This window comes from Denticeps clupeoides, chromosome 7 (genome assembly GCF_900700375.1).
Source record: "Denticeps clupeoides chromosome 7, fDenClu1.1, whole genome shotgun sequence".
NCBI classification, from domain to species: Eukaryota; Metazoa; Chordata; class Actinopteri; order Clupeiformes; family Denticipitidae; genus Denticeps; species Denticeps clupeoides.
Window position 1 is genome coordinate 13,210,123 of NC_041713.1, and position 14,568 is coordinate 13,224,690.

The window sequence follows — 14,568 nt, forward strand, 5'->3', positions numbered from 1 at the left end:
AATGTGTCCTAAATCAATAACAGATCTGCATAAATGCATGTGCATCCCATCCAGGGGCGATACATGCCTGGTGTCAGTTTATTGTTTCAGGGTGAGGGAGAGTAAATGCACAAAGTCACACTCCGACCTGCAAAAACGTATAAAATATCACACCATCTTAAAGGTTCATTCATATTGACCTACACAATGTACTCTCTGGACATTTTGCTGACTTCAGGGGCGAAATAACGTTCCAAACTGCCCGTTGCCGGGAGTCACACCTAAACCGTAACATCTTCCCCAAAGTGGGGACACACGGCTCGAGGAGATGGATCTGGTACTGCAGATGACCTGCCTCATTGTCTTGTGGTAGAGGCTAATCAAATTTTTCAGAAAATGTTTCAGCATCTAATGAAAAGTTTCCTGGAATAGTAGATGGCATGGTTGCGGTAAAACAATATAACTCAGTTATTTAAAAAGTTTTGCAGAAACCTAGAATTTTTTTTTCAGAGTACCCGTGTAGTCAAATTCATACAGATTTCTGAATACAGAAAGGGAAATCTGTGGAGAAAGAAAATTATAACACTTTAGAAAGATGATCTTGGACTGTGCTTTACCCTACAACCCCAGGGAAAGTGTAATGGTAAAAGGTTTAAAACATTAATATCTATTAATATTTAATCTATTACTATATAGATTTTTGACTTTGAAATTTCATTCAGTGCAGCAATTTTATGGAAACTATGGAAGCATCTTCATGCTTTCTATGTAGCTATATTTTAATAACAGAGAGCAAATATCTCTACTGGATAGTTGGGGGGATGTAATTAATTATTAAGCAGAGGTTGCATGAGATGACATATTGCACTTATATAAAGTTACACTTTAAATTAATTGTTCTTACAAGAACAACATTTGTACCTCATTTTTACTTAAATAAAGTGCGTTGTACCTTTTTAAAATTAGATTTCACTGAGTGACAGAGAGAGAGAGAGAGAGAGAGAGAGAGAGCGAGAGACAGAGAGGAGGGGGGCGGAACTGTGTTGAGAACAACGTGTTCCGCACGGTCGATATTAATGTAACGCACAGACATAAGAAGTGGACTGTATCCTACTTTGCTGCCTGGGAATTCACACTTAACGTATGAATATCTATTCGTTTTTCGTATACCGATACGCTGGACGTACGGCCAGTGTACATCTACGCCTGTTTAGGTTGTGAAGGTGTATTCATTTAGTGCCTAGGCTAGGCTAGGCTAAGGTAAATGTGACACACGCCCCCCAGGTCGACCCCTGAATGACCCTTCAATTATAACCACCAAATCAACAACAACAACCTTTTAGCTTTGTTCACACTGTAGTGTGGTTAAACCGTAGAGTCACTGTTTGCGCGGCATCGCTTTTTTGGTGCGCTTAAGAATCCCGTGTCTGTACAAATTAAACAGCACATGTGTGTTTTAGTGTTTATTCCCCCCTCTGCATGTTAGAGAACCCTGCAGATCAGCTGTGGACCTCGTGTCATGGAAGAAGACGGACTATAAACAGCGCCATCACTGCCAAAAATCACTCGCAATCACGTTGGGCTTTGACCTTTAAGTTTACAGGAACCATCAGAGTGACGTTCCAGTGACATCATCTTCTTTTCTAAATCCAATTTTCTGTCTTTATGGGAAAAGCGCTATGCTTTTTAAACTTAGGGACGGTGTTGTCTGCTTAATATGTTACCATAGTCTTGTGGTCAGACTTGCTGGGTATTTCCTCCCAGGTTCCCTGTGTCCTGTGGGAAAGGGACATGCTGACCCAGATCACATGGATCGGGTCTCATTCCGGAGTGACACGGTCCTGTCAGATGTGCACTTGTTGCTGCCCAACACGTGCCACTTGATGTCATGTCTGAATGGGGTTGGTCAGCCAGGTAAGAGACATTTATTCAAAATATGTAATATTTACCCCTTAGTTAGAGCAATTCGATCTGGGCATCGATCTTGTCCAATATATTTGAAATATACTCTTAGCTTTGTTCAAGTTTCAATAATATCCATATATCATCATGCAAAATGAGGGAATATTGTCCTTCACCCAGTGTATTATAATGAAATGATGGAACAGTACTAATCTGCATACATTGCTACTTTTTTCATGTGTGTGTATGTATATAGTTGTCTGTGAAGATTCTCAGTCATCCAGGTGAATTTGCCTGAAAGTTGAGTCATGGCAACTGGACTATCTTTCTTTAAGGTAGAGACGTTTCATTCTGCATCCACAGAACTTTGTCAATCTGAGGGAAGTTGACTTGTGCCCACAAATATATCTCCAGGTTGGTTTCACCTCAATCCCGCCTTGAATAGGATCGTTATGTGGAACAAAGGCAGGTGGAGGCCTCAGACACAACCTATCTCCAACCTATTTTGCTGACCTTTCTTCCATCCCTGGAAAAATCAGGTCCAATTCACACGTTCACCAGGTTTGCCACATTTAACGACCCGCTTAATGGGGGTAGGAGGAGCTGCCAGGGAGCTGCCATCTCATCTCAGAACCTAATGGCAGTCAGGCTACCTCTGGCAAGCACATGGAGGGCTGTCTGGCCCCACAAAGAAATGCCTCCACATACCATTACTGACCCACTGCCAAACTGGTCATGCTGGAGGATGTTGCAGGCAGCAGAACATTCTCCACAGCGTCTCCAGACTCGGTCACGTCTGTCATGTGTGCTCAGTGTGAACCTGCTTTCATCTGTGAAGAGCCCAGCGTGCCAGTGGTGAATTTGCCAGTCCTGCTGTAAGCACAAGCCCCACCTTTTGACGTCAGGCCCTCATACCACCCTCATGGAGTCTGTTTCTGATCGTTTGAGCAGACACATGCACATTTGTGGCCTGCTGGAGATCATTTTGTGGGGCTGTGGCAGTGCTCCTCCTGTTCCTCCTTGCACAAAGGCAGAGGTAGCGGTGGATCCTGCTGCTTGGTTGTTGCCCTCCTACAGCCTCCTCCACATCCCCTGATGTACTGGCCTGGTAGCTCCTCCATGCTCTGGACACTATGCTGGCAGACACAGCAAACGTTCTTGCCACAGCTTGCATTGATGTGCCATCCTGGAGGAGCTGCCCTACCTGAGCCACTTGTGTGGGGTGTAGATTCCATCTCGTGCTACTACTAGAGAGAAAGCGCCGCCGGCATTCAAAAGTGACCAAAACACCAGCCAGAAAGCTGAAGGCTGCAGTGCTTCTTCAGCTGATTGATCCATGACTCCACATGTGGCGCTCTCCACATGTGCCATTACCAAAGCACATCATCTAAATTAGCCTCTTGGAAATAGAGGGATGTTGTCACCGCTGCTCTTTGATGGTGATGTTATTCATTAGGCTCTGGATATTTCTATTGTAAGTTGAGCTACAGGCTGTTTCCTGCATTGTATGATAGACCACTCAAGGTTTCAATGATATCATTAGATTTATTATTTTTTTTGCTGGTCCATGTGTACAGATCAAACCATTGGGGAGTCTTTGAATGTCCATATTAACTGTAAAATACCACTCACACACATAGACAAAACATGCATAGAAAAAAAAGTACGACTAATTTTACCACCAACATAAGGAGTAAAAACAACATTGGGGCAGTGGTGGCCTAGGAGGTAAGGATGCAGTTTCAAATCCCAAACTGAGGTGCCACTAAGCAAGGTGTCGTCCCCACACACTGCTTCCCGGGTGCCTGTCATGGCTGCCCACTGCTCACGAAGGGTGATTGATTAAATGCAGAGGACACATTTGTGTATGCGCTGCAGTGTTTCACAATGAAAGTCACTTCACTTTCTTTTTTATCTCTTCTGCTGAATATAGTCTGGTCTTAAGTTCTACTGAGTTTACCGCATTTCTGCCGTTGATTTAGCAGTTATTGAATGCTTTTGATCCAATTATTGGAACATTTGTTTGTGACTTCTGTAGTATTACCACGCACACGATAATGCCCTTATGAATATTTTAAGCAGTGCGATTAATCTGGAAAAATCTATCTTAACTGAAAAGTATACATAGTAAAAGGTTTTGAGGATGCTGATAATAAGGTTATGACATGCCTGTTTTTTTTTTTGTTTTTTTTTTCTCAGTGTTTGTCTCCAAGTTTAGGATTCTGAGGGGTGGTAATGGTGGCGACTGTGCAGCTGATCTTGGAAGTCTGGGGGAGGAGGGTGAGAATGGTGATACAGCCATTAATCCCCAGACACCTTTGGATGAAGACGGGGATCTGGATGTGGTGAGGAGGCCCAGAGACCCAATTAAAGACAGGGTCGGGGTGTACCCTGTTATTCTCAGCCAGGCTGAGGTCGCTTCTGACCAGGATGAGGAGGACGAGGAGAAGCAACAAGAAGTCATCAGGATTGGTGAGCATTTGTCATTTATTGTTTTACTTTTATAACCAGTTTCACTATCGTTTAATGTTTTCAAGATGTTATGTAAAGATGTATGAAACATGTTCAGAGAAGGATAGCTGGTCACTTCTCATGGCACTACTCGTCTGGCAGAAAGGACGTAGAAGTAGAACCCAGGGAGAGTGTGTGTACTGCAGTGAGCTTGGGTCCGTTGGTAATGAAAGTACTAGTGGGCAATTTGTCCAAAGTCAAGATCCTTGAATTTTCTCTCCTCATTTTTACAATGTAGGGTAGTTACTTCCACACAAACACTCGCAGGTCAAAGTAGACCTGCAGAATAATTCAACCTCGCTTTTTTTGAAAATCTGTGTGTAGAGAATTATGCATGCCTTAAGTTTCCAATAAAACAAGGAAACAGGCTGTTTACATTGTGCAAAGTTTTTGGTTTTATGTGTGAAAGAAAAATCTCAATATGCTGTAATATTTGACTAAAAATATTTTATTACTTTAATCCATTTAATGAAGTTGTTCATGTCTGAAACAGAGCATACGATGGCCACGCCCCTGGAAGACGTTGGTAAACAGGTATGTGAGTGTGCACATTCATAGAAATATTTAAACATGTCTGGTGTGTGTTGTAATCACCAGTGGGCTTGCCACCTTATTTTTAAGTGGCTGAAGTTTTATATTATGGGTAAGGCAGGTAATGTTAAGTTGAAAATAGAATTGTTTACTGTTGATCAGGAATTCACCAATATCACTAATATCACTGTAGAATAATGAATACCTGTTTTTAATACAGCGTTTTACAATGGTTTAACATGGTTATAGGTAGAGTTAAGTATCACTGATGAGAAGTCATCCATTTAATATGCACCAGCAATAAGGTGGAGAGGGAGAGACTGACTCAGCTGTCGTGCTCCTAATGAGAATCCCATTAAAATAATTGCTGATTATTTCAAGTCAGACATGCTGTAGCAGATTTCTTTCAGTGAGTGTTTGTGAACGCCTGTTCTGTTTCGTTTTTCTTTCACCTCCCAGGTCTGGCGTGGAGCATTTTTGCTGGCCGATTTCATCCTCTCTCAGCCAACCATGTTCAAAGGAGCAACTGTTCTTGAGCTCGGAGCGGGAACTGGGCTGACCAGCATTGTCATGGCAACAGTGGCCAAAATGGTGTATTGTACAGGTATTAATGACACCAAATTGCTGCCCAGAACAAAACGCTGATTTCCATAAAAATATTCATATTCATGTGTGCTGCTCTCAACAGCATATGATGCCCTTTGTGGGCTAATAAATAATTTATTCAGCTTGTTACAAAATGCATCCCCTTCCTAATACGTACTGTTTTCTACCGTGTTAAAAATCCTGTATAGTAGGTCTTAACCAAGGTCTTATAAAAAAATCTGTAAACTATGCAGACTGCTCAGTATCAGGCAATTTGATTGGTTGTTCAGACTCTGGAGTGGGGTCTTTTTCTTCATTACATTTACAGCATTTATCAGACGCCCTTATCCAGAGTGACTTACAATCAGTAGTTACAGGGACAGTTCCCCCCTGGAGGGGAAGTGTCTTGCTCAGGGACACAATGGTAGTAAGTGGGATTTGAACCTGGGTCTTCTGGTTCATATGCGAGTGTCTAACCCACTAGGCCGCTACCATCCTCTTCATTAGACCGATTAGACGTTGAGTGGCTGTAAATGTAGTCCTGCCACAATTGCAGCTTGTACTTCTTTCCCTAATAGAGTATGACCAGTGACACAGAATTAATAATCATAAACCCTATGCGATAGGAAATCCCCCAAAATGTGTTACGTCCCCGGTCTAGGGTCAGGGACATAACAAATGGGACATAGGAGAAAAAACTCCAAAACGACATGACAACACTTAAGGCTAATTGTTTATTACAACCAAGGACATTGAAACAAAAAAACACACACAAAACAGGTCTGGGCAGCCTAAGTTATTCTTGTCTTCTGGTCACAATCCTTCACTTCATAGCACTTCCTTCTTGCTTCACACCAACATTTTTCACTTCACCAACAACACCCTCTCCTCACACCACATCCTCCTCTTGTCCCAAAGCAGCCGCCATTTTGAGTCCTCTTCCCTATTACAGCCCACCAATCATGGCAGGAAGTGGGAGGAGTCCAATCATGGGCTGATGAGGAGCCACCCTGCAACATTACAGAGAGAGAGAGACACACACAAACAGAACACACCCATACAACTACCAAAGCTCATCAGCAACACAAATAACAAATTTATATATATACATCCTTACACCTGGTTTGATACAAAGATTGAGATATTACTGTTGGCTTATTAATGCAATTAGGCTGTGTACAGTTGTACAGGAAAACATTCTTTCTTGCATTTGTTTAGTTATGCCAAAAAGTAAAGAACACGTATATGCCTCTACACTGCAATGAAATTAATTTAGGTAGAGATTAAATGCATCCAGTGCTGTTGTTTCTATAGTGCCTTGTCTTAAACTGCTGTCTGTAGCATCTGCCAGCTTTTCTACCTGTGCTCTCATGCCGAGATTCAAACAGTAGTTCTAATCAAAAGCTGAGCTGATATCGGCACTGAATGCAAGCAAGATCTGAGCATCATGGTGCAGCAGCAGCAGCTTATCTCAGACCTAATTTCTTCACAGGGCCAGTGTTACCTATTTGATGTAACTACCTATTTGATGTGTTATCAAAGATATAATGTGTTATTCTGTCTTAAAAATTGCGGTCCTGTCTTGCACACGCCACCTTTAATGGTTGACACCATTGGTCTTATGTTTCAGATATTGGTGAAGACCTTCTGAATATGTGTCAGAGGAATGTTGCATTAAACAAACATCTAACTGAACCCACAGGTATGTGTGCTGCTGTTTTGTGGATTGTGGTCAGTGAAGGTTTATTATTTTGGAATTTACTTATGTGAACGTAAGGCTAGCTTATCTTTTTGCCCACAGGGGGTGACATTAAAGTTCGCCAGCTTGACTGGATGGCCGATGATCTTTGCACAGGTACGCCACTATGCTCAATACTGCTAAATGTGAACAGAGGCCAGTGGTAACATCACAGCCGAGGAGCACTACTGAGCACTCCCCAAACCGACATTATCTATGTAACAGTCAGAAGAACATCAAGGAAAAGTCATTTGGCAGGCTGTGGTTGAAAATAATGTTTACTAGAGTTTCGTGGTTGATATTGACTTTGTCAATTTGTTCTGCACAGATTCTGAATCAGACTTTTCCTGGACAGAGGAAGACGTGGCTGAACTGCATGACAAGACATCATTTCTGTTGGCTGCTGATGGTGCGTTTTCATAACCTATAACACAAAGCAAACTCATAATTCAGCTTGGGTAATTTTTGTCCATTGGAGTTTAAAATTGTGTATTATACTGTCTTATTCATAGGTTATAGCACTGTAATAAGGTGCCAGACACATGAAAAAGACTGACTCTCGTCTTCTGTCCTATGTTCATTTAGTGTGTTACGATGATGACCTCACCGACGCGTTTTTCAGGACAGTGTACAGGATAACCAGCCATCTCTGCAAACCCAGCACAGTTTACCTCTCCATAGAGAAAAGGTACATTCTGCTGCATGTGGACTCACATCCTCCCTGTATTCTTCCACTTTTCAGTCGCTCAGCTGACAGTGGCTCTTAGTAAATGGAAAATAAATTGATTTTTTGGCATGATTTTACATGTTCATGCACTAAAGGGAATGACTTGAGGAATACTCTTGATCTTTTTGTAAATTGCTTACATCATAGCAGCTTGTCAGCTTCTTGTCAATAAAGCAGCTTTGGGCTAAAACACAGTGGGGTTCCTGATTATGTTCTTTTTGATGTTAAGACTTAAATTGACTCCCTGTATCACTGGATGTGTTATGACTATTATTATTATTAAATGTAAAATTATCTTAAAGTCTATATTGCCTTTATTTAAATATCTAAATGTCTGTGGATTTCTGTATTTTGAATCATGGATGTAGCCTGAGTTTCGTTTTTTCATTTGGGGTGAAAATATACACCCTGAAGACTCGGTTCTGTGGTGTTTCAATGAACTCCCCTAAAAATAGACTCTTCTTTGTAGACTATTTGAAATTCTAATTGTTACAGAATTCCTCCCAATTATAACTGAACAATGGTTATGGAGATTATTAAAGAGAAGAGGTACAGTGGAGAGAAAATTGGCTTGAAGAAGAAAGAAAACTGCAAACAAGACACGGAGCACAAAAGGACATTACATCAGTTTTTTTGTTCATGAAGTGTAATAATTGACATGGTTAAACTTGTATGTTATTCTTAGGTGTTATAAATATGATCTATTACGTCTATTATTGCCCTTTAATGCAATTTTATATTGCAAGGCTAAATAAAGAGTTTTACAGACTTTATCGATCTCCTTGACTCTAGGCTGAACTTCACACTGAGACACATGGACGTGTCCTGCGAGGCTTATGATCACTTTCGCCACTGCCTGGCCGAGCTGCAGGGTATGGCGGATGGGAAGATGAAGTACACTATAAAACAGTTGGAAAACTTTTTCCCACAGTTCCTCCAGTATGAGCGAGTGGACCAGCTGGTGAGTGGGAATAGATTCACATTAGATGCAGTTTGAATGCAAATGACTGCAAAGTTTTACTACTGGAACAAAAGGTAGTGCAGTAGTATTGGGGAAACTCAACCTGAAGGCGTGATTTGAATTGGGCTTCAGCGAATAGCCATGCAAGCGGCGTGTCCCATAGTGAGATGTCGAGCAAGTCGACCGAAAGATTTGTATGGAATATGGTGCAATGGATGGTAGAGATATTAAAAAAAAAAAAAAAAAACTCCCTTTTAACTAGAATTGTTTAGGCAAGGAGAACTCCGTAGATAATGAAACGCATGGACACCATGTTCCAGGGTAATGTGGTTGCAGGCGAATGAGCTGATGCCAGTTTGACAGGGGCTATTAAGTGCCTCTTGTCAGCTTGTTTTTCTTTCGTGCCATTTTGTGGTTAAGGGTTGTTTTCTTCTTTTTGCCTCAAAGGCTACATTAACACACTGGTAACAGTGCTTTTTTCCCAAGTCAAAAGCAGCATGAAAGCCTAAAATTGTTGGGCTAAGCAGCACTCCAGGTTTGATGCCTGATCCACCCCTGAGAAATATGGAGATATTAGAGGGCTTGATCTTTTGAACATTGTAGATGTCTAATATTTTTTTCAATCTGTAATTACTGTAGTTATTATATAGTTTGTAATTTATTATAACTATATAAATAAATACTATAAATAAACACTTAGTACTGCTTTTGTAATATTTTATCATTAACATATTTAATCAATGAAGTTGTTCTTTTTTTTTTTTTAGGAGCTTTGGAAAATTACCTCTTCCCCTTTACAAACATCAGCTGAAGAGGTCTGATCATACAGATTTGATCATCACTCTGTCTCCAGGAGGGCATCATTTTATTTCAAAGGACACTTTATTATTACTATTATTATTTTTTCTGGTTGCAGACAGAAACAGTAGGTCTGGAACATCAAAGCTTATCTGCACCTGTGGGGATTTCAGGTTGTATACCATTTAATTAAAAAAATATATATTTTAAAAGCAGTTGTACTTTTATTTTTAAAAGGGTATACATTTAACAATAAATATGAGTTTAGTCTGACTAATATTTTTTGTGTTTCTCAGAGTTAACTCTAGAGGGAGTAATATGATTAAGTATGCTGGACAACCATTTATGTAATTTAATCTCGGCTTCAGACCTAACAGTTTTCATTGCTATGTATGGTTCTGTGAATTGGAACAGGGAAAGGCAGCCTGTGTTGCATTGATTTGTGTTAGCATTGATTTAAGGGGTCATTTACCCAGAGTTTAGATATTAAACCAACACAGTCTTTATAGATGGAACAGAGTAAACAGAGACACAGCTACAGCCGGAAGCAGCTTGGTCACTTGATGCTTGGTGCAGTCATCATAGTTTCATTTATAGGATGTCAGATGCAGAAACAGGTTTTACTGAAGTCTTCCTTTTTAAAAGAATCTAATTTTTAAAAATGGCACCCTGTCCTGCAGCCACTAGCAAATGCATGAGAATGAGGAGAATGAAAAATGTCCACAAGAAATTTGCTCACAAAGTTAAGCCAATTGTGTTGTTTAGAAATAACTTTATATTGTACAAATGAGGCAAATGCTAAGGGTGCCATCCTTATGAGGGAAGAAAAAAAACTAGTTGGTATTAATGTGACTTAATATGAAAAGAACAAACAAATTTCATAGTTTTATTCAGTGCTCGCAGGCCGCCGGCACTTGGGTAAGCGCCTGCTTAGCGTGTGCATATCCGAGACCGATGGGGCACACAGGATGGGTATCCCTCATGGTGATGGTGAAGCCGCAGCCGCTGGGGCAGGTACGCGACGGGTCGATGACCTTCTTATTAAAGGCCTTCCGTCAAAGTATTGCTGGTGAGTGTGGCTCGACGAAGGTCAAAATGGCTGATCAGCCTTAATATGTAAATTAAAAATCAGTATAAACACCGAGCACAAGAAAGGGAGCGGTTCCCCATGATTAGGGAACAATCAAGGCCGACCCATGGCATAGGCAGCATTAAAAAAAAATCAACTTTTTTTTAACAGCATTAAAAAAAAATCAATCTTTAAACTAGTTGGTTTTAATATGACTTAAAAAAAGAACAAGCCACCGTGGCACAAACACTCCCTAAACAACAGCCAGAAAATAACAGTATTGTATCTGGGTAAAAAACAAAAAAAACAAAGGGGCACTTAAACAATGGAACACCAAGTCAATCTCACTTCTGTAAAATCAAACTGTCCACTTAGGAAACAACGCTGATTGACAATCAATTTCACATGCTGTGGTGCAAATGGAATAGACAACAGGAGGAAATTATAGGCAATTAGCAAGACGTCCCCAATAAAGTTGTGGTTCTGCGGGTGGTGACCACAGACCACTTCTCAGTTCCTGTACGTTCTGGCTGATGTTTAGGTCACTTTTGAATGCTGACGTTGCTTTCACTCTAGTGGTAGCATGAGACTGAGTCTACAACCCACACAAGTGGCTCAGGTAGTGCAGCTCATCCAGGATGCTGTGTCTGTCAGCATTGTGTCCAGAGCATGGAGGCGCTACCAGGCCAATATACATTAGGAGAAGGCTGTAGGAGGGCAACAACCAAGCAGCAGGGCAACTACCTCCACTTTGACATAGTATGGAGATGCTGTGGAGAACGTTCTGCTGCCTGCAACATCCTCCAGGATGCTCCAGCATCAAATCTATGAATGAACTATAACTCTATGTGGAGTTATGTACTTAACAAAAAAAGGTGAAATAACTGAAAACGTGTTTTTATATTCTAGTTTCTTCAAAATATTCACCCTTTGCTCTGGTTACTGCTTTGCACACTCTTGCCATTCTCTCGATGAGCTTCAAGAGGTCGTCACCTGAAATGTTTTCCAACAGTCTTGAAGGAGTTCCCAGAGGTGTTTAGCACTTGTTGGTCCCTTTGCCTTCACTCTGCGGTCCAGCTCACCCCAAACCATCTCGACTGGGTTCAGGTCCGGTGACTGTGGAGTCCAGGTCTCCACTTTTTGTTAAGTACATAACTCCACATGTGTTCATTCATAGTTTTGATGTCTTCATTTAGAATCTACCAATGTAAATAGTCATGAAAATAGAGAAAACACATTGAATGAGCAGGTGTGTCCAAACTTTTGGTCTGTACTAAATGTGATAGAGTTCACTTGATTTTGACTAACTTAGTGCTTAGAAGTCTCTGATAATAAGTTTGTAAGTGTTTTGTGGTACGCCTGATGTGGGTGGTAGTAGCCTAGTGGGTAACACACTCGCCTATGAACCAGAAGACCCAGGTTCAAACTGGGTCTTACTACCATTGTATCCCTGGGCAAGACACTTAACCCTAAGTTGCTCCAGGGAGACTGACCCTGTAACTACTGATTGTAAGTCGCTCTGGATAAGGGCGTGTGATAAATGCTGTAAATGTAATGTAAATGATGTGCGGAACAACTGCAGACAACAGGGGGCAGTGTGGGTGCTGGCGTGAACTTCCCTCTCCTAAAAAAAAAAACCTGTATTGATGGGTGTGTAAAAAATGTGACAGTTGACAGAGAGAAAGTGCTGGCTTGGATACTGGAGGAGGAAAGATCAAGAGAGGGACCGTAAAGAGCAATGCCCGAAAGGTTTTTACACGGGTGACAGTCCTGCCCATTTCCAGATTTTGAAGTGACCATAGTGCTTGGAGAACTTTGGTTTCTTGTTTGGACTGTTAGCACTGGTGTCAATTATACTGAACAAGTATACACATACAAAAATATATCCATATTTTAAGTTAAATAGTGCATAGAATAAACAGTTGAGCATGTTTAAAGTTCAGGCCTAGTCAGTCAACTATGAAAAAAATGATTTAATCATTAAATATTCTCTTCAATTGTAATATTGATTTAAGGGAATATCACCCAGCCTGAGATTACATCAAGATGAAACATTTAACAAATGTTTGTCCCATTAATATTAATTAAAAACTGATAATAAACTAAACTGTTGTGACTTGGGTACATTTAATATGTTAAAAATTATGAAACACGAAACTCAAAGTGTGGGACTTGAGACTTGTCTGACTTTACTTGGGATTCGAGACTTGAGTTGCCAATTCCTGGTTTCTGTTAACACAATCATCATCATCAACAAGTGTAAAATGTAACGATGGGTAACAAGTACGTTAGCAATGTCGCCATCTCATCACACAAGGTCTGGTCTTTAATGTGTAACCACACACACTCAGAAACAGCACCGTCTCTTTCAAAGTCCACAAGCTCCAGTCATGTTAACCTTCATTCCTGAACAAAGAACAATAATGAAAATCAAGTAAGGAACGATTTATTGAGTGTAGAAATGCATGCAAACACAAGTCAAAGCAACGCAAATGTGGACAATGTGCTCCAAATAAGAAATAGAGAGCAACTGGACTTGTCTGTGCAAAGAGTTGTTAAATAAATGTGTGTGTCTATATATAACATTATTATCAATAAGAAACTCAAGACCAAATTGCTGCAGGCGAAGTTCCTCTCTACACGTATGCAGATATATATATATATATATTTGAAACTATTCCACCTACCATTTACGACATAGTTTGGACAGGATTTTGATCCATTTTATTAGTTTTAATGAATTTGATGTTGTTTTATATCTAAATGATCTTAATCATATCATCAAACCAGGCCTGGCTGTGACAGTGCCTGTCGCAGCTTGCATTTATGCTTGTTATATGAGTTATGAGATTAAATGACGAAAGATGGTGTTCAATTGTGTTTCTGCAGTGTAAATCTCTGATGTGAGCATTTAGTTACAAATCAGTATGATATTTAAAATGATTGTCACTCGACCAATCGAAATGCAAGCTAACCGCGGTATAATTACCAGTGTTTAGCGCAACCACAACGGACTTGTGCCCATATTCAGTCTCGAGTGCTGCTGAGGGAGGGACAGCACATGTTCCTAATGCTCACATGCACCATAGACTGCAAAAATTGCTGCTGTGAACGGGTCAATGGTGGATGAGGCAGAAATGGCTGGGATTCAAACATCTGTTGCAAGTCTGTGCCACTACACAGCAAACCGCACACAAGCCATGTGTCCTTGATGACCCTGTATAGCGGATCTTATTTTTCTTGAGCCCCCCCCCCCCCAAATCATTAATCTTCTCTAAAATGTGTGCATTTAACATAGTGAAATTTGCAATACAGCACGGGCCCCCCTTCGACCGTACCACGAGGAGCGCTCCCATCATGCTGTTATGAAGCAGCATTTCACTGCCTAAGGCACACAAAAGAAGCCTAAGCATGTCTGATGGTGCAGATAAATCCAAAAATGTACTGGTGGTGTCAGGGCCCGATTGATGTTATTTTAAATGTAAGACTGACAGACAGTATTCCCTCAGGTTACCGGGTCTGCATTAAATCTTGTCATCCAATGTTTGAGATTTCTTGTATTTTCTGCCAACTTTTCACACATTTTATCCTTTCACACATTATAGCCTTTTCTATTCCTTGACATTTGAGTTAATACGACCGGCCTTGTTTATAATTAGGCTGCATTCTGTCTATTTCACGCCATTGTGCAATATCCAGAGATCAAAACAAGAGTTAAAAACAGGCAACTGTGTCACCGTATATAACAGAGCCAATGGTAAGTAGAG

At 40.7% G+C, this 14,568-nt stretch overlaps 1 protein-coding gene across 1 annotated transcript; it reads left to right on the forward strand.

Moving 5' to 3' along the window:
• The first annotated feature begins 1,010 nt into the window (after nt 1–1,010).
• Nucleotides 1,011–10,009, forward strand: mettl22 (methyltransferase 22, Kin17 lysine). Its single transcript, XM_028987913.1, has 11 exons — nt 1,011–1,120; nt 1,744–1,893; nt 4,081–4,353; nt 4,886–4,926; nt 5,383–5,527; nt 7,139–7,210; nt 7,310–7,363; nt 7,575–7,655; nt 7,832–7,934; nt 8,766–8,934; nt 9,702–10,009. Exons 2-11 carry the CDS (start codon nt 1,788–1,790, stop codon nt 9,753–9,755), a joined length of 1,098 nt encoding a protein of 365 aa, XP_028843746.1. The 5' UTR covers nt 1,011–1,120; nt 1,744–1,787; the 3' UTR covers nt 9,756–10,009.
• Nucleotides 10,010–14,568: the final 4,559 nt, after the last annotated feature.

Coding starts and splice junctions, on each gene's coding strand:
- mettl22 (XM_028987913.1), top strand. CDS start 1,788: ATGGATCGGGTCTCATTCCGGAGTGACACGGTCCTGTCAGATGTGCAC. Junction 7,211..7,309: donor ACATCTAACTGAACCCACAG/GTATGTGTGCTG, acceptor TTTTGCCCACAG/GGGGTGACATTAAAGTTCGC. Junction 8,935..9,701: donor ATGAGCGAGTGGACCAGCTG/GTGAGTGGGAAT, acceptor TTTTTTTTTTAG/GAGCTTTGGAAAATTACCTC.